The sequence below is a fragment of the Chroicocephalus ridibundus genome, chromosome 1, assembly GCF_963924245.1.
Source record: "Chroicocephalus ridibundus chromosome 1, bChrRid1.1, whole genome shotgun sequence".
NCBI classification, from domain to species: Eukaryota; Metazoa; Chordata; class Aves; order Charadriiformes; family Laridae; genus Chroicocephalus; species Chroicocephalus ridibundus.
The window spans coordinates 17,919,890-17,940,228 of NC_086284.1; the positions used below are offsets into that span (position 1 = coordinate 17,919,890).

At 43.1% G+C, this 20,339-nt stretch overlaps 1 protein-coding gene across 2 annotated transcripts; it reads right to left on the reverse strand.

Annotated features, from left to right (window-relative positions):
* Positions 1–1,643: 1,643 nt before the first annotated feature.
* Positions 1,644–19,818, reverse strand: TMEM123 (transmembrane protein 123). 2 transcript variants are annotated; one of them, XM_063329983.1, is made up of 6 exons: positions 19,624–19,811; positions 14,466–14,525; positions 12,143–12,208; positions 7,376–7,567; positions 5,716–5,869; positions 1,644–3,576 (listed from the first exon to the last, which is right to left on the reverse strand). In XM_063329983.1, the coding sequence occupies exons 1-6, from the start codon at positions 19,697–19,699 to the stop codon at positions 3,552–3,554; spliced, it is 573 nt and encodes a 190-aa protein (XP_063186053.1). In that variant the 5' UTR covers positions 19,700–19,811; the 3' UTR covers positions 1,644–3,551. The 2 variants fall into 2 exon arrangements, with proteins under 2 accessions (XP_063186053.1, XP_063186061.1); XM_063329991.1 differs by lacking the exon at positions 14,466–14,525 and having other exon boundaries at positions 19,624–19,818.
* Between the last annotated feature and the right edge of the window lie 521 nt (positions 19,819–20,339).

Genomic DNA, 20,339 nt, shown 5'->3' on the forward strand with positions numbered 1-20,339 from the left:
TATGGGGGTTGCGTGAATGCCGGCGATGGGCTTAAAACATGCCGCTGTAGCTGCAGCTCTGCGCTGTGCCACCAGAGGGGTTCCTCGCCAAGACACAGCTACGAGCTGTGCCCGGCCACCAGCGCTGGGGAGAGGACAGAGGCGCAGCCCTCGTGGAAGGATGAAACGCAAACAGTAGGGTCATCCTCACGCTACTAATAAACAACTCAGTTAAGGACCCGCTGAAAGACCGACTGTAGCAGAAGTATACCTAGCGAAAGGGAAGAGCTAGTTATGCTAAAAAATTATTGCATAAAATGAATATAAACAGATCATAAACTTGTTAGGGTTGGAAGGGACCTTAAAGAGCATCTAGTTCCAACCCCCCTGCCATGGGCAGGGACACCTCCCACTAGACCAGGCTGCTCAGAGCCCCATCCAGCCTGGCCTCAAAAACATCCAGGGATGGGGCTTCCACCACCTCTCTGGGCAACCTGTTCCAGTGTCTCACCACCCTCACGGTGAAGAACTTCTTCCTAACGTCCAGTCTGAATCGTCCCATCTCTAGTTTTAATCCATTCCCTCTAGTCCTACCATTACCCGACATCCTAAAAAGTCCCTCACCAGCTTTCTTGTAGGCCCCCTTAAGACACTGGTAGGCCACTATGATTGAATTTAGCATAACTAATCACAACAGAAGTGAGTGGGAAGAGACTTCCATGAGGAGGGAATTATATTTAGGCAATATTCTTTACCAAGGGTGGTCAACAGGCTCCCTAGAGAGGTGGTTGATACCCCAAGGCTGTTGGTGGTTAAGGGGCATTTGGACAATGTCCTTAATAACATGCTTTGACCTGGTCAGCCCTGAGTTGGTCAGGCAGTAGGTGATCATTGTAGGTCCCTTCCAAGCTATTCTATATTCTACTCCCCGGCTGCCTGGGATAGCGCTGGACTTCAGTCTATGAAACAAAAGACCTTTTTCTGTTTTTTGCTCATACTTCAGCTTCATACCTCCTCTTAGTCTAAAATCTGGTAAACTCCTGTGGCAAACCCTTGCAAATGCTCTTCCCGTACAAAGTGCCAATCTTTACTTTGCACAATCAAAATTTTTAAATGCTAAATTACTATTTCCGTTATTTAATACAGCCAACCCCTCTCCATGCGTAGAGCATAGCTACCTTCAGCTCCACTGCTTGTTCCAAGTGTTGCAGGATGACCTCCAGGACTGAGGCCTAAATACACACTTAGTGCTGATACGATACACTGAAAAACTGTCCTGTTCATCCCACTTCGTACGTGTGTAACTTAAAGCTGGGGTTTCCCTTACCGTTGGTAAGCAAATGTAAAGTTAAAGGTGAGATTTACCAATTGCACCTCACTTTCTCCAGTATCTGAACACCTGAAAGGCGGGCAGGCTGGATATTGGCACTGACCCATCTGAAATCTTAAGCACGTAATTTTGCTTTACGGTAGCAATGAGATTACAAAATACATTACAAATGATTGAGCTGGGCAAAAATGCACTAGGTCTGGTATTCCAGCACGGCAAAGTATACTTAGTGAACACTTCTTATCCAATGGTTATGACCGTGGAAAGGATTGAGGGAATTAAGAAACCACCTAGTAAAATAAAAATCCAACTGAAATTGATATAGTAACTCCAAAGATTTCATTTTATTCATTCATCTGTACAACAGAGGTGTTACAATCCCAGTAACTGAGTTGCACTTAATTGTCTTAATTTCTACAAAGTAAGGAACTGCAGTTCCATGGAAGAGCTGTTTCCAAACTCTTCAAGTCAAAACCAGAAGTTTCCCACCAAACAATGCAATTAAGAAAAATCACAAAAGTTACTTCAAATCACTCTTCCCCCTGTACCTCAATCTCAGTGAAAACCAAAACAGCCCCACTACCCACATTTCAGGTGTGCGGCCGGTGCTACTAAGATTACTCATTAGCCATGGCTTGCTGCAGCCTGCTGTGCCTCAGACACAACTCCATGGGATTACTACTCCATGTGAGAAAGGGAAGAGACATCCATACGGCCACTTTAATGTTGCTCAACAAAAAAATTTAACCTGTGCCAGAGCTGCCCCCTGACAGGCCTGTATGCAGTTCCTCTTGTGACCCCCCTCAGCTGTCACCACCTCCCCCCGTACCCTGCGTGAGGGACTAGTGCCAGCAGTAACCAGAGTGGTCAAGTCCCACCACACCAACCTTCTTCACCAGGGAGAGGTCTACAAGTGGAGCCTGAGCGGGGCTGAACAAGGAGATGCAGGCCTGCGTTTCTTCATCCTTGCTCTCATTTTCCTTACACCCATGTCAACATGGAGCCCACCTGCTGAAGACAGCGGGGTTACCTCAGAGGACCTGCAGATGTGATACGCAAGCAGCACCAGCCATCTCGCACAGCACACCCAGTGTATTTGGGACTTCATCTAAAGGCCTTCTGAGAGGTGCCCCGTTGCCTTCAGTGGGCTTTTGACCCAGTACATGCGTGCAGCAGTAACAAGTTCTGAAAATCGTCGTAAAAATGCAGATGATATTCTTCTAAAATGCTGTCTTACGTATTTTCCACTTCTCTGTGTAAGTTTCAATGCTTATCAAATGCTGCTAAAACACCGCATACAACTTCATAACAATAAAACCCAAGAGTGAAGCGATTGCTACATTCAACTTAAAAGCCAATTTTTAGAAGCAATTTTCATATTTTATCATGTTTATGATGGCACAATTACTTCTTTCCATTTTTATTTTACCTTCAATTGCACATGCTTCATTAGGACATGCTAGAAAAAGGAAGCTACAGATCGCAGAGTCTGTTTTCTTACAAGGACCCATTTAGAGAAAAAGGTTGTGGATGGGTATCTCCAGTCTGTCCGTGCTTCCCGCGGCGGCTCTCATTGTACAGCCTGTTAAGGGAAGTCTCTGCAGGTCACTGGTGAGCTAAGGACTGAAGTTTAAAGTACTCATTATCACCTTCTACGCAGTTAGCAAGCCATGTCCCTTTATAGCCTAATAAAAAAAAAAAAAAAACTGAATTGTTCAAAATCCAAAATTTCTAAACTAAAGTTCACATCAAACTTCAAAATAAATACAATTTAATACAAAATATTAGGAAAAAAACCCACTTCACTTGCAAAAACCAATGCTTGGTCTCAAAGCTATCCTATTTAACCTACTGTATCCATTATGGAACACACTGGATTTATGCAATATGTAAGAAATAATTGAACTTAGCATTCCAATGATGCGATTCACTGTGCCCGTAATTAGGTATTTCAGAGACTTGTGTGTGTACCCTAAAATGACTCAGTACGTGTGTTTCTTTAAATTTGGTTACAAATACTGGAAAAAGAAAAGAGTGTCTGCAAAGTGCCGACGACTTCTTCTTCTTACGAAAGCCAATGAAAAAAAATCAGGATGTTTATAGAGCTTCTCAACATTTTGCAGGATCACGCCCACAACAGGTTTAGAGACTGTGATCATCTTGATGAAAGGAACTCTTTCAGAAGTAAGTTACAAAAGCTGCGATAGGATAGGTTTCCAACACTGTCTTCCCTGAAGTCTCCTTAAATGATGGCATCGTGTTCATCGCTGTAATAGAAACACAGTAATTAACGTTGTGCGGTACAAGAAACAGTCAACATGAAGAACAGCCATCCAGCTGCTGCTCAGAAGGTAATTTTGTGAACAGAGGCCATCTTGTTGCGAAGGGAAGTGACAGTCCTCTCTGAACCAAGCCTGAAGTTAACACAATCTACTGGTGGAGTCAACACTCCTCCAGCCTCACTAGCCTTATTAACGTTTTGGCTTTCACATTTAATTCAAGTACGTATTTTTCAGGTCAGCTGGTGCTCAGCCATTTTTATCCATTCTATCTTACCTACATCCAGTAGTAACAGCTAATGAAAGCCAGTTCACAAGCTCAGTGACAGGTTTCCTTTGTTTTAAAGATACTGTTGATCTGAATTCTACAATATCCGTTCAAATGCTACCGTGGGTAAACATGCACAGCAGGAACTGGTTGAATTCCACCACTAGCAAACAGGAGTAAAGATGGGGAGAAAACACGAGGCCTGAACACTAGCATCCCAACAAGTCTAATGACATCACCTCACTTAAGCTTCTCAACTGACATGGAAAATACTGAATGGGAAAAAGAAAAGCAACCTAGTTTTAAGAATTCCCAGTTCTTAAAGTAAATGTGGGACAGGGAGGGAAGTGTGCAAGCCTCAAAGAAAACTGAGTAAAGCTGAGGATAAACGGCAAATGAGGTGGTACAATTTTCACTGAACTATTCACTACAAAAGGGGTGATATAGAAGATGAAGTCAAAAGTCACAGATGTCTGACTGGTTCAGTGCTCTCAGAAAGGAGAGGAAAAAAGCAGCTCCACAAAGAATCATACCCAAGACAAGACTGGACCTACTACCTCCTGTTCCGCAATCTGATATCACAGAGCAGAGAGACCAGCTGCCTGGAAGCAGTTGGTGGCAGAGAATCTGTTTAAATCAGTGTTTTTCAACTTGTAGTCTACAGGCTGAAGCCCACAGACAACTTCTACAGCGTCTTGAAAAGACAACTAAGAAAAGCAAGCTTATTCTCAATAGGCTTGTATTCGCTGTACAGCACCTACACTCCACAGGGGAAATACCAGCAGCCTGCAGCACAAAGAATGCTGAAAGTCACTGGTGTACACCGAGTAAACAAGCGACTTTTGGTGGGATCGATCCAGCCTATACCCTTCAATATCCACAGCACGGACTTCTGTATCTAAGGCTCTTAGCTGCCCTCACAGTAAGTGAATACAAAAACGCGTGGATAGGCTGATTTATCAGACAGATTTACCCTACTTTTGGGTAATACGACTGATATGAAATGACTACTTTAGGTGCAGATGCTTGTATTTGGTTAAACGAATTCTACTAATTTCAAGGACTTGTGAAAAAGCAAGTTCAGTGCATACAATTTTATAGATGGGCTTCTGGAGTTGAGACAAGATAACACAGAAAACTAAATATCAGAGATCGACAAGTTGGCCTGCCTATATTGCAAGGTGAGGAAAAAAAATCTGAGCTGACAAGAAGCTTTTAAAAATGTGAATAATGGCCATATTGCCTTTGAATGTTTTCTGTGACAATAAACAAATGAATCACTTCAACTGTGGTGGCTTAAGAATGTGGAATATTAGATGTCTGGCTTTAAAACTGCCTGCCCAAACTAGGCTTGAAGGTACATAAAAGGTGACACGAAAGAGAGATGGTAACAGAGTTCCCACAAGACACCATATAGGTAATAGAAAATAGAGCTACTACAAAAAAATTAATGGCAAGGGGGAGCAAAACACCAAAGAGTCAATAGACAAACAGAGCCTAGGAGAAAGTGTCAAAAAGAAGCAGCAGTCTTGCAAATTGCAGCAATCATTTAAAGGAAATGTTTTCAAGGAAACATTAGCTATTCATAGAACAGCTAAAGGAGAAGGAACCTTTAAAAAACCCAATATTATTTTATATAATAGATAGAGAAAAAACCCACACAGAATATAGGCATAATAATAATGAGGAACAGTTGAAGTTGTGAAAGACAAAATATCACAGTTAAATCTCTTAAATAATATTAATATAATGTACATTAAGCAAATGTATGTATGAGAGTTCATTCTCCTTGTTTTGTTTGTTCTTGTTCCCCTCAAGAAAGAATTAAATTGACAAGGGAAGTTTCCTTGGGAACTTACATGGTTCTGTACTGAATGCCTCTTCTGGAGTGATAGGTTTTGCATCCGATGTAGAGAATAACTAGGACTCCAAGTGTCAGCACAATGCCACCTACGAAACTGCCCACATCAAATCTGGAGGTTTTGGCTACGACAGCCTCAGATTTTGATGTGGCTGACAAGAAGAAAACAAAAGGCACTTTTTACAGAGCTTGAAAAACTGCGTTTTGAGGAGTCCTCTATATCCTGCCCTCCCCATTGACATATCATCTAATGACCCAATTGCACAAATTGAACATTGATCAACTGGCAAGATACCAGCCGAGCACAGTGAAACACAGAGCTCCATTTCTAAGTGCCAGATTCTGGTGATGCAGGAGCAGCTGACCCAACTGCTTGCTGTCTCTGCAAGACTAACTGCCCCTTCTCCCCTCCACCTCCCTCTCTTTCCCCTGCCTTTTTTCCCCGCTGCTCTCCTCTCCTTTCACACAAGCAGCTCCTGCCCTTCTTAGGCCAGTTCTAGTGTTTTTTGTACCCTCCATAAGCCAATTTAACTCACTAAGCTGTCCTGAAATTAACCCAAGCACAGAAGGCAGTTGCTTTAAATCAGATGAGCATATTGAGTCAGCCTGCAGAGGGGTCCAACAACCACCAAGTCAGTCAGCATAGTTACGTGGTGGGAGTAAAATACTTTCGGTGGTGATGAGCCATTGGATTGCTTTATTTTGTCTCATGGAATTGCACCCTCCATCTTGGAATGGAGAGTACCTCTCATGGAATCGTACTTGATCTCCAAGTGAGATCAGCTCTGCAGCCCAACACAAATACTGACATAGATAACGTGACCTCAGACAAGCCACAGCAGCTCCCATGTGAAAACTGGCTTTATCTGCTACATCCTCCCACCAGAATACCCAGCCTGGGCCCATCTGTATTTGTGCTTGCCACAGGGAGTGTTACATGGCCAACTAAAAGTTCTGCTGATGACAGCTTCACCTACCCTGTAATGCTTCACTGACACGTGAGCAACCCCAACCTGTTTAGAAGCATAAGCATGAAGTGGTGTGAACTAGCAGTGAACTGCAAGGAAATACTGAATTCTACACTTACTGTTTTTGTATTAAAGGGTACCATCAAACTGTATTCGACAACTTTTACATAAAGCGCGACTCATTCACAGTCATGCTTTATCCACCATTAGGGATAAAATTCATTACGTTGCTACAAATGTAGCTAACAGAACTCAGTCCTCCTCCCAAGCCAATAGACACATTTTGAGCCACAGGTCAAGCTGGGAAAAAGGAAGTATTAGCGATGAGTTCAAGAAGCTGTAGAAAGGAGAGCTGAACAAATACACAAGTTGTATTCAAAAGCCAGGCTTTCTCCTAACATTGCTAATCTCCTTGCTGGTGGCTGCTGGTTCAGACCGCTCACTTTTTTTTTTCCCCCCTAAATACACCAGGTCTCTCAGGTTAAGTGAAGCCTTATTTAAGGAAGCAGAGTGCTCAGAGCAACATTATTGTAGCCAACTTAATAATAAAACCCCACCTAACTCTCATTTTTCAGCATGAAAATACCTTCTTTCTTTGTTATATTACTGAAAACCTAACAATTCTACAATTGTACAACACATGCCAACATGCATACAAGCCTTTGTGAGCTTCTTGAAATGTCAACTCACCTGTTACAGAAGTGAAAGAAATCTTGGAAGTGGTCACTGCTGTAGTATTGAGTTGTGATGATGTGACTGATGAAGCTGTGGTGGATCTCGTAGTGTGGCTGGTTGTGGTGGGCTGAGTCGTTGACGTGACAGACAAAGTGGTGTTGGTGGGCTGACTGGTACTGGTCAGATGAGTAGTACTCGTGGACGAACCTGAGAAATTTTCATTTGTGATATCACACGCAAAAAACACATGAAAATGTAATAAACTGTATACTCATGGAACAAGACAGCATTTATCATGCCCAAATAGAACAGCAGGGCAACAATGAAAATGCTACTGCATGGATATCCAGGTTTGCACAGACTCCTCCCTTACGCCTTTCCTTTGGAAAGACCTAGCTTCCGATTTCTGAGGCTCAAGGTCAGGGATGGTTTAAAGGAAAGGCTGTAAAGAAAATCTGGATAACATCTGATAACTTTCAGAAGGGTCAATTTTTTTTGGATCACACTATCCAATTCCATAGAATCAAGTATAACTTACAGTATTTTAAAATGTGATAAAGTTCTGGATCAATGGTAACTTTCCATTTGAAGCACCCAACTTTTCAGATAATTAATCTTTTCTGATAAGAATGGATTTTGCATGAAAATGTTCCCCCCCCCCCCCCAATTTTAGTCATAATTTAATTTGTTTTTGAATGAAACACTGGCTTTACTAAGTCTGCATGTATATTAAACTTACCAGAGAGAATTCTATACGTGTGTTAAACTTGAGGTTCAAAAGGTTTTCCACACGTGATAAATGTTCAACTGAAGTAAACCTGCTGGCTTCTATCATTCATTTAGTAGCAAGCTGTCTTGCCAGGGTTAAAACAAAGAATGGAATGCTGTTTCACAAGTTTAATTGACACCTAATGTCTTTAACTTTTACCCTGCTTTTACTTAACACTTCCCCTTTCTTCCTCAGAAAGCAGTAACAAACTATTCAGAATAAAAATACCATGAAGCAAAACTGAAGAATAATAGAGATTGATATTTATAGCAAAATCCTTAGACCCTTAGTAGAATGCAGGCAGCTAGAATGATCTTAAGAATAATTATTTGTTTTTCTAAGGAGGAACTAACAAGAAACATGAGCCTGTTATGCAACTAACATTTCTCTAAGCAGACAATATGAGGCAAATAGCTTCTGTATTATTAATGCTTCTGTACTATTTCCATATACCTCACACAAGCTGGGTTCCTTTTAAACACCACAAAAGCTTTTCATTATGGACATTCAAATGTCTAATTAAACCCATGTTTTCCTGAAATTGTCTAAAACTAGAACGACTGAAGATTAGGTAGTTTCATCTCAATTCCCCAGTAAACTTGATATTCAATTTCTACTTTTTTATACAGCATCTAAAAATGCTTCTATAGAATAATCTTCCTAAAGTGTAGTTGCTACGAGTAGCTACACACAGAACAGTGTCTTTGCTAAGACTTAAGTATCACTGCTTCCAGTACAGATGTGAACATCAAAAACTTAAAAAAACCCAAAGACTATGACAATGTAAGCATTCAGAAAGCAACTGGCCTACACAACACTTTTCTGAGACATTTAACATTAAAACTACTGAAACAGCCCAATACAGTCCTCATAGTAGATGTTATTTATTTTCCTGTTCTTTAATGTTATAATTGTATTGTGCCATAACCCTAGGAAACACTTTGAAATGAGCATTCATTGTGATGGAACAGTTGGAGTACTGTATTTATGTACTTACCTTGTTACAATTAGGAAATTCAGTTCCTCTATGAAGCATGTGTAAAATACATCAGATAAAATTCAGGGCACATTTTAATACTGACAGGTAAACTCCCCAAAGGCACAATGATCTATAAACATCAAATGGTTCCTCATTGTAGGAAATAAGCATGGAAATGTCTATATGGAAATCATGTACAGTTATATGACATGAAACCACACCTGGTAACTGCATTCCTAATATAAAAGATACCCAAAGGAAAGAAAGACAAATCTGAAAGCACGTGTCAACCAGTCAGTTTTCTGGGCTGTGGTGGTTTTTTGGTTTGTTTTTAGCCATCATTTCTGAGAGTCAAACTGGCTTGTGTTTATGAGCAATATAATGGCTAATGGTTCCATGCGTAACATTATTAAACGAAGTTACACAAAGATGGTACTTATTCCATGGACGTTAAATTGCCCTACAGAAAACTTGAGTCAGAACAAAAAAATATCTGAGCAGCTATCATGAGGAATTTCAGCAAATTTGCACATTACTTTTTTCCCCTCTCTTTCCTACTAGCGATGCTTTTTTCTTACTTTATCAAGATTACAGCACTTGGCAATGTAACATTTATATTAAGAGTAAAATCTGGTTAATCTCCTACAGACTTATCTTTCACAATGTATTTAGCATCAGTCATTTCAAAACATCAGTGGGAGGCTATCTGAGGCAGCTGGAGAATTTGGGAAGCTGACATGAACTGGGCACCAATCTGTTCTTCTGTGTCTTTGAAAAATCTTACTCATACTATTTTACCAACAGAGTTAAGATGAAAGAACATTTGCTAGCAACATCTGTCCTTTTATCTTTTATTTCCCTAATTACTTTTCCCCCAAAAGACCAGCTGGGCTTCATTGAACATCCCACTAAACAAACCCAGACTGCCTGAGTTAATTTTTACTATTTAAAAAAGATGTATGCCAACAATAAAGTTCAGGCTTATGATGCTTTATTTTTAAGAGAGACAAGTATTTTACTTTGTATGCTACCTGTGTTAAAACATTAAATAGCTATGCTATATCCATCAATCAAACTATATATATAGCATAAAGATAATAATTCTTAGCAGCATGCAATACTCCCTTAGTGTTCTAATTCAACACAACAAACAAACACAACAACTCAAATTCCATAAGCACTGTGCTAACATAAAAAAAAAAAAGATTATTGAATGCTCTTCCTAAAATAAATAAGTAGCTTCCTTTGCATGGAAAATAATTGCATGAAACACTTGCTTCTGTGATGAAAAGCGTCAAAAAAAAAAAAAGGCAGAAACTTTAAGCAAAATTAAGTACCGAAATCCAGTAGTCTTTATTCTGAAGAAGTTGAGACAGATACTCAAAAGGGATAAACATTGTCTTAAGATCTATGAAGTTTCTAACCAAAAAAAAGAAAGAAAAAAAAAAAGAGAAGGATGTGAATCATAAACCACGTCAAGCAAGGCACAGCTGCCTGTTAGGTCTGCACTGTGCCTAACAGTAAAGGGCTCAGGCCTCTTTTTACTGTTATTATCCAGACACAGTAAAGCTCAGACCTCTGCAAGAAACCCATAGTCAGGGCTGGAGCGGAGGGCGGAAATGCTGGAGCGAAGGGTGGGTGAAACACCTGTGGTTAACAATGGCTTTACACATGGGGAAGGCCCTAAGGCAACAAGGGGATTACAAAAATCGCTCCGCTTTCCAAGTTAGACATGCTTAAACTGGTACACTGCAGGCAATGGAATGAGAAACTGCACCACTTCCTTGCTATCAAAAGGTCTTTGCAGAGATTTATTTTTTTTTCCTGGCAAGTAGTTTACTATTAAACGAATAACAAGCAACTTCTGAGTGTGGTAGCTCAGAGGTTACCTGGAGACTACAGAGACACAAAGTGAGAGCTGTGCTGGAAATGGAATGACATAGTTGGGATCTTATGATCAGCGTGAAACTCCACAAATACACAAACTATCTCAGGGTAGGCACAATGTCCTGTTTTTACACGGATCTTAGCACAAGGGGGACGCGGTTCATGCATGTAGCTAGCTTTTCTTCTCTTACATACAACCTTTTTTATCTGTGCATTACAGACTGAACAACTGCATGACATTAATTCTTATCCAGTCTTTACTGATGTGAAGTTCTTCCAGAAAATAATTTTTTTAAATTTCCTTTTTTAATAATCTCACATTGACATAGCCAACAGCTGGAACACTGAAAATCCAAGTGGATGACATGTTTGTCCCAGGTTAAATACCTGCTTTCAAACTCTATTAGCTGATCTAATACACCTATTTCTTCTTTCTACGAAAGTGTGTTTTGTAAGCACGTTACATATGTTGGAGCATCACGGCTGCAAAACTGCTGCCTTGGGAAATCATTCTTACCTACGTTCTTTTGACAAGTTGAGAAGGAAAGACAACAGTGCTAGAACAATGCAAAGGTACCCATGACAGACTGTCCCAGATCTGCCACTCATGTCTCGCTTGAACTCCACTGTTTTGTGCTATGAGCTCTGTAAGGACTTTTTTCTATGGTATAAGGTGCCATGAGTCTTACCTAAAAAGAAACGGAGTCTTACTCTTGAAACTCAAGCCACCAGGACTTCATTATACCCTGAACCTATTTACTGTGAAATAACATTAAACGGACTGTTTGCACAACAACCTATTCATCTTTACTCCATGAAAATTGAAGAAGTTTGCTCAGAGACAAAGAACGAACATTAAAAAGACCAAGTTCTTTCAATTCTTCCTTGAAGTTTTATTTTGATTCCTGGTTTTCAATGGCACTGCAAATGTCATTGCTTCTACTGACGAAGGACGCTACCTAAACTTGAAAGACAGCACAGCTTCGTTTCAGAGTTGTTTTACACATTGCTTCTCAGCCCTAAAATGATAATGCCTCTCTCAAAAACCTGCTTTTGATGGATATTTCTTTAGATTTTGGTATGATCTGGGGTAGGTCTGGAGATAGCTTCTAGGTCCTTAGTAATGGACAAATGAACAGATACGTACCTACTGCAGATGTTGCTGTAGATTGCGTGGATGATAGAACAGGAAGAGCGGATGAACTGCTATTGCCTTCAAGGAAAAAAGGAAACAAGAAGAGAAATATTATTCATTCTCATTTTACCATACTATAATTCAAGTACCCACAACACAATACTCTCCTCAAGGTATCTATGTTTGCAGGCTACAAGTGGGAATACAGCAGAGAGTATTCCATCCCAAAGCTGATGGTTTTATCCCTCTGCAAAATGCTTCCAGAGCTCAGTGCAGCAAGAACATAGTACCCAAATGGTCTGCATCTGAATTCTTTACATCTTCTCTTTTTGCTCTCTTTGACTTCTATGTCGTGCTCTATTCTGCTTGCTGTTATCAGCCATACTGTCACTGACTTTCTTGGACGACTTAAGCACTGTGGTTTGTCTTTTTTTCCAGTTTTTATTCCTCTATTTCAGTTCCATTTCCTGACCCTCAATATGTTCTTTCATTTTGCTGCATCTCTGTTACAAACTGGGATCATGCTAGGAACATACTGTAGTCGTGTCAAGTACAGACAGAGTGATACCCTGTGAAACATCTTTCTGTGGGCTTACGCTCTCTCTACACAAAAAGGTATCCTAAGAACACACCTGTTTCCAGAGACTTAAAATATAAATCATGTTTCAGTCTTAATGGTTTGTCCTTCCCGCCTTCTTTAAACTTCTACTTTTCCAGTTCTCCTTTTTTACCCCTTCCTACTCATGTTATTTCTAGGTTTTCAGGCGCCCTCCCACTCTCACTTCTGTCCTCATTGCTGTATCCCTCTTCAAAGTTTCTACAGGTCAACTGTCTCTTCCTCCTGGCAAAGATCTACTGGGCTGTTCGATAACTCCCATTCCTGGAAGCTTCACTGCCCATACTTCCCTCCCTTCATTCTGCACTGTTGTCTACGCCCATTCCGTGATTATTCTTTTCCCTGAAGTAACTGATCTTTTACAGCATCCTCCCGCATTGCTAGTGCTATGTGCCTTGCAGCAGCCCAACGGCTTCTCAGCATGGCTGGAAAACCAAGTGCATAACCTCAGAGATGACAAGAATAGCAACACAGCTACCAGAACCAAGAAGCAGGCCTATTTCCTTTGAACAGATTTGCTGTTCTTACAACTTGAAAAGTCTAGTTTAAAACAGTTTTGTCAACGCCCTTTGCAATCACATGCATGTTATGAGCAAGCTCAGGTTTAAGAACAAATGCAACAGATTTACACCTTCATGCCACCTACCAAAAAGGAGGAAAAAAAATATTACAGAGGGAATGACTTTGGCTTTTCTTTGGTATAATCATAGCCAATTAGCCCCACCATTGAGTACTGCACACATAACCCTTACGCTGACATACCTGGGATATTAAGCTGCAGATTTAATTGCCTTTGAGAAACAGTCTAGAATCGTACAACTACAAACACATTCTTTCTTGGATATGTTGACTTTTATACCAGCATAAGCCATGGATATGCCTGGGGCTAAACCTTTCCCACACTGGCCCAATACTGTAACCAGAACGCAGCTTTGGGTTTCCCCCAAGTTCTGAGTGCTTACTTTTGCAACCCTGGGAACACATCTGGATGTGGACTGCATGCTCATACAGGTGAAAAAAAGCCACATACACTGCCTGGAATTTGGGTGTGAGTCAGTGATGCAATTAACACAAGATAGAGTGAGTCAATAAGCAGAGTATTGGCTATACATCCCACTTGTTGTCCAACAGCAAATGAGATGAGTGAAGTAGTACAGGGCAAAAATGACTCAAGGAATATGCCTTTCACATGGCACATGCTTAAAGGGGTACAGCTTAACACAGTCAAAATGAAATTACACTGTGAAATAAACATGTACTTTAGCAATGAGCTCAAGCACAGTGGACCCAGAATCCATTCTGACGTTAAAAAACAAATGAAAAAGTGCCTTGCCTTTTTCTCAAGAGCACTGAAGTCCAGCTTTGTAGACTTCTTGAGCTGGTGGTTCTCTTTGTAACGGTAAAATGATGTTGGCAGGTATTTCTATTCTATACATAAAATTTTCCCATGTTATTTCTCCTCTCTCTTTTGCTCTGGGGTACCTAAGGATATGAGGATTGAGTTGCATTCTGCTGTTCATCAGTTCCTCTTAAGTATCTTTAGTTGTTCTGGAATAGATGTGACAATGAGAGTACCTCCCTCCTGCCCTACAGTGCTTCACAATTCAACAAAATAAAATAAAGGGCAAACTGTTACAGGACAGCCTAAGGCATACAGTAATACATATTGCTTTTCTTGATGCTACTGAGGAACAGCAACAGAAATGCCAAGAGTACTACCTTGCAATTTATCATCTGGAATCGGAGCAAAGGGTGTAGCACTGCTGGAGTTGGTTGTCTCTTCATTTCGTACATAAAAAACAAGAACAATAAGACAGTTTTAGGTGCCTTATTACTAAGAAGCAAACAAAAAAAACCCCAAACAAAGTTAGTATAGCATCTGTCACTTGCTTTGGGCAGATAAATGACTGAACTACCATGGATAGGAGTTAGGTATAATGACGATACGAAAGCATGGTACCACAACAGCCTGCTTTTAGCACATTAAAAACGATAACATTTGCACTACCCAACCATCAAATGAACTGGAACTCCATCCCATCCTCGGTTTTATCTTCCCCATCATCACCATCCCAAGTTCTCTTTTTCCTTAAGATGAAAGGAGACCAAAAGAAATAAGAGGCAGAAAATCAGGCACCTTCCTTCAGTAATAACATATGATCTGCATCACCTACAGCAGAAGGAAAGGAGCTTCTCACATGAATCTTTTCCTATAAAGTCTGCAAGGCCTTTGCAGGCAGATGAGCACGTGCTGTGCCCCTACAGGGACAGCACGGTAAGACAGTAAGATCCACTAAGAAGTTGCATTGCTTAGTTTGGGACTAAGAGCATGTCCCACTAATGCATCCACTGAGTATTTGGCAGGTGGGGAGCAGGAAAGAGAAGGATCACACCTCTGGTGAAATATCATCATACTCTAATGACTAATTGAGGCCTGATTAGTCTGTGCTCAGGCCTGGTCTACAAATAAGTAGTAAAATGTAAAGACAAACCACACAGAAGGAAAAGTCTGGCATGAACATGCGTGCAAGAGGATCAGTTGTGAATTCTGCCTTTGCCAAGCAGAGTTTAGTTTTTGATCACTTATAACAATATTCTGCTAAAGGCAAGAAAATAGCCTGCACTAAGTACCACAGAAACAGGGCACTTTCTTAGTAGTTACAAAACCTTAGTGAAGATCTCAGAATGGTAAAGTCTGCAAATACAAATGACAAACCACCCATTGTATCTTAACCCTGCAGTATCGAGATTGATATTGCAAGATATGTTAGACCGTTTAATTAGGGAGCTTAGGGAAAACAAACAAACAAAAGAGGATGGGACACAGCTAAAATAAGCTTCCCCAGGAAGGACCCAATCCTGCAGAAAGTCATTTACAACAGAGCTAGTCCCGCCGCGTTTAACAATGATCTGATTGAACAGAAAATTGACATTATCCTCCTCCCCAACAGCACACAATGTTTTTTGCTGCCTCAACCAGCAGAACGGGCTCCCTGTAGGATTAGATGAAAGAGGGGGACAGGAACCAGAGGTAGAAGGGCAAACAGGACTATATTAGTCCTAGTTCAAATCAGCTTGGACTACGCACCTTGAAAGATGTCAAGGACTTTACCCAACTTAAAAGATACAACCTTTTTTTTTTTCCTTCCTCAAAAGAACCTCCAAACATTGGCAAGTTTCTTAATTTGCATCACAAGCAGCTGCTCCAGAATACAAATACATCTTAATATGGGGTACTGCATGAGCATATGCCCCATTGGAACACATGGCAGCGAACAGGACAGGTGAGAAAAAGAAAATCTTAAAATGACACTATTTACAAACAGTTTTCTGTCCTCAGACTGTGATGCTGGATTTGAAGCCGTGTGTATCACTGCAGGGACAGCAGGAGACTTCAGCCAGGGAGGCAGGAAGGCTGTCCTGGGTGAAGGCAAAGTGAAAAGCAACACACCCTTTTACGCAGCGATGGCTCTGACAACTGGGGACTCTCATTCGAGACCAGAGACTGCACAGGGCAATTGGCCCAAAGCCAAACAGTGAGGGCGTCTGGCCTTCTCCAGGAAGCAGAAGCGCAAGGGTCAGAAGTCTGCACTGACCCAGGTGTACACGTGCAGGCGTGAGCATGGGAAGGAAAGGGGGAAAAGAAAAAAAAACAACAAAAACCCCAAAACAAACAAAAAAACCCAGGAAAAAAAAGAAGGATCTCCATGGTCCCACGGTCATTTTTCATGACAAAACAGAACCAAACCAAGGAAACACACAACTTAAAACAACACACCGAAGCACTACACACTGCAAAAGGACAGGGAAAGGGTATCAACATTTTTGTCAGACAACTCTGTTTTCCTCTGTTTAAGGTCAGGCACAGATGCAGCTGAAAACACAACTGCCTGTGGCTGGCCAGGGTGTATCTGAAGGCAAGCGTGCTTCCTGTGAAGCGCCACGGCACAGCTTGGTACGCTCTTGTGGTTTTGGTGCTCTAGTGCGTAAGAAGTCATGAGTTGGAGGCTAAGCAAGCTTTCAAAACAGCAAAATCAGGCCAGTTCTTCCAGCTTTATAGCTGGGATTTGGCTTCCAGGAGTGGTATTCAGGCACAGGAGCTGAAGATCCGTGCTTGTGCCGAACACATAGACAGACACAGGGTAAGTGACAGGGATAGCTCCAACATTTGCTGAAAATGAACAGGACAAGATTTTAAATGGACTTGATTTTGCCAGATCCTGCAAAAATCACCACAGTGGATAACACCCATGAACATTTAACAATAGGAATCTGCAGTCTCCAGCTCAAGCTTATACCAAATTACTATTCTCTGTAGATGACGCCTGGTAGAAGAACCATACGCTGATGAGTGGCACTCCTCATTCAGTTCCCTGCATGTGACAAAGGTCCTACTCCTGCATTCACAGGTGCCCACTCCTGCATTCATATTTAACACAAACACATTTCTAAGGACTCACAGGCTTTACGTCTAGTCTAACTAAACCTCATGCTGCAGAAAGATGTTGGTATATAAACTCACATTTTCACTAAGCACAATTTTACACATTCATTTTGGGGACATTTCAACAGTCATATATAAAATTCTGCCTGGGCATCTTCTCTTTTCAAGTTTAATGCATAGCGGGTAAGTAGGAGAGTGTTATATCCAAGCCATTCCACTTTTGTTAGTTTAAAAAACAAGAAGTACAGAGGCACTGACTATGCACAGTCCATCAGAAAGATCTCTGACTTGCACAGTAACCTCTCAGCAATCCAAATGAGTAACAGCCAAGGGGCTGCAATGGTTAAAGCAGAGATGTTTGAGCAGCAACATGAGTATAAGCATCCCCTAGACAGGATCACCATCGGGACACTCATTCTTCTCAGCTGAAATGGATGAAACTCAAATTCTGGATATTAAAACAAAACCAACTCCCTGACCCCAGATCTTGTAATGTCTGCCAGGCAATTTTTGGCAACCTCTAAATTCAGATCCCTGCTATCTGGAAACTTTATATTTTTTTTGCCTTTGACTCAACAAGGGCTTGTCGTATCTATTTTTGAAGTAGCGTTCTTGACCTACCAAGAAGGTAGGTCATCCTGAGACAGAGGCCAGGCAGGATTATTTCAGCAACTTTTTGGACAGGTCCTCATGCCTTAATATTGTGAAAGTACCTCACAGTCTTGCAAAGGAAAGCATAAACACCATTGCACAGATGCTTAAGGAAACAACATGGACCCAAGTAACTGATTCTGATCAATTTGAGACTGAAAAACTACACCACCTTTTGATGTCGCCCAAGAACCTACGAGAAGTAAGGAGGTACACTAAAAAGAAAACGCCATGCCTGTCTTCCAAGTCTGGAGGCTGCCGCTGATGATGATTTTTTGTACTGCAAGTAGTTTTGTATACAGGTAAGCTCTTGGCAGACGTTGCTAGCTATCTTTTCTGAACAGACCAGGAAGGGTAAGGGGGGGCAGCTTCCTGCCAGGGAGCGTGGATTCTCCTTACTCGCTCAGATTATCAGGAAGCCAGCCGGATTTTACATAATAGTGGGAAGGATTTTTCCTAAACCATAACATTTTGGTGATGTTTCTTCCACTGACTTGACTGACACATAAACTTTCCAGCAAAGAACAGCATTATCTTGAAATAATATGCCCAAAAATAACTGGAGTGAGGACAAATCTACTGCCACGTTCACTTTTTGCAAATCATAGTATTTGGTGGGTTTCACACTTTCTCCTGTAGCATTCGCTAGTGAATCACAAACTTTTGCTGAAACCAACACAAATCTCAGCAGTAGTTTCTGGTAGTTTCTGAGTAAGTCGGCAGAAAAAAAAAAGATACTTCAATAGACATGCTAGATTGAGCCTTAAAAGGGCACAACTTCGCTCAACACATTATAAATGGGGTCTGGACAACAAATTCCCATAGAGAGGAAGGACGACATTTGACTGTCAAAAGTTCGATGAGCTCACCCCTGCCCCAGGAGACAGCATGGCTGTACGCTGAGTTAAACCAGAATATGGTTTAACTCAGGAAACAGCATCATAAAAAGGCAGAACTGGCCAATCTTGTATCAAATGAAACAACAGCCTGTCGCTGTAAAATGGAGGCCACAGGATCTCAGCAAAGCAGTAAATAGGTTACCGGTAAACTTCTTCTAAAAAGGCTTGCTGTTTTTGGAAGGGCAATTATAAAGCTGTTTACGTTTCTCATTTTACTTTTTTTGGTATCAGTTTATATTACAGCTTCACCAGATTAAACATCAGCATATTAACACTGCTGGACTGAGTGATATTCCTCCATATTATTTATGGCAGGTTAATTTTGCTACCTGTCTTTCGGTTTCTTCACTTTGGGAAATGGCAGGGCACTGTACATTTCAGTCTCCTGAAAAGGCAACTCCGGCACCTCAGACTTTTGTACCTCTCGCTGTATTTGGGCACACTTCGACGACTACCCCCCAGATCTGCCCTTCTACCGCCGGAGCCAAAGCACCGGGGAACAGGGGGCTGTGTATTCACCAGAACCGGCATTAAAGAGGGACTTTACTGCAAGGGCCGGACAGGAACGCGACAGGGCACTGCCATCAGGGCCGCGGTGACCCCAAGGCTGCGAAGAGCCGCTCTCCACAGCTGCCGCCTCACGGAGCCGGGCAAGGAACCCGCCTCCGTCCAGCACGGCCCCGGCCGGGGCTCCCCGGCTCCTCCACGACCCACCCCGCCGGACCCCGACAACGGCCGGGTCTCTGCTCTGCGCCCCGGGACACCCGCAGGCTCTGGGGAGCGGGACGTCTCCTCACGCCTCAGGGAGGCCGTGCCGGCGGAGAGGAGCAGCAGCGCCGAGACCGTTCCGCCCGGCCGTCCCCCCGCCGCCGCCGCTACTCACGGGAGCCGGGGACGAGGAGGGGCAGCATCAGCGCTGCCGCCCACAGCGCGCAGCGAGGGCCGGTGAGGAGCCGCATGGCCGCCGAGAGAGCCACCGTGCTCGCAGCTGCCGCCGCCGCCGCACGCCGGGCGCTGCCTGACGGGGCGGGGCGGGGCCCTGCGCCAGGGGCGGCCGCCGCTCGTCCCGCCTGCGGCCGCCACCCCCCGCCCCGCCCGGGGCTGCCGCCTCCGCGGGCGCTGTCCGCCGGCGTCCCCTCCCTCTCCCCCGCCAGGGTCCCCTGCCGGGTCCCTCCCCTCTCCCCTGCCGGGGTCCCTTCCCTCCCGCCTGCGACGCCGCCGTCCCGCTGGGGTCCCCTGCCTCCATCTTTCCCTCCCGCCGGGGTCCCTTCCTTCCCTCTCCCCTGCTGGGGTCCCATCCGCCGGGGTCCCCTCTCTTCCTGCCCGCAGGGTCCCCGTCGGACCCCCCATCTCCCTCCCCTCTGCCCCACCGAGGTTCCCCTCCCTCCCTCCCTGTCCTCCGCTGGGGTCCCCCCTCTCCGTCCCGCCGGGGTCCTCTTCCTCCTTCTTTCCTGCCGGGGTCCCCTCCGCTGGGGTCCCCTCTCTCCTTCCCCCCAGGGTCCCCCCGTCGCCCCCCGGGGTCCCCTCCTTCCCACTGGGGTCCCCCTTCTCCCTCCCGCCGGGGTCCCCGCTGTTCCTCCCCTCAGTGTCCCTCCCCCG

Excerpts from the sequence above, each read along its gene's own strand:
- TMEM123 (XM_063329983.1), bottom strand. The coding sequence starts at position 19,699 with ATGCGGCTCCTCACCGGCCCTCGCTGCGCGCTGTGGGCGGCAGCGCTG. Across the intron at positions 5,870-7,375 it reads TTCTTTCACTTCTGTAACAG|CCACATCAAAATCTGAGGCT; the intron begins GTGAGTTGACAT and ends TCTTCTTGTCAG. Across the intron at positions 3,577-5,715 it reads GGCATTCAGTACAGAACCAT|CGATGAACACGATGCCATCA; the intron begins GTAAGTTCCCAA and ends TTTCTATTACAG.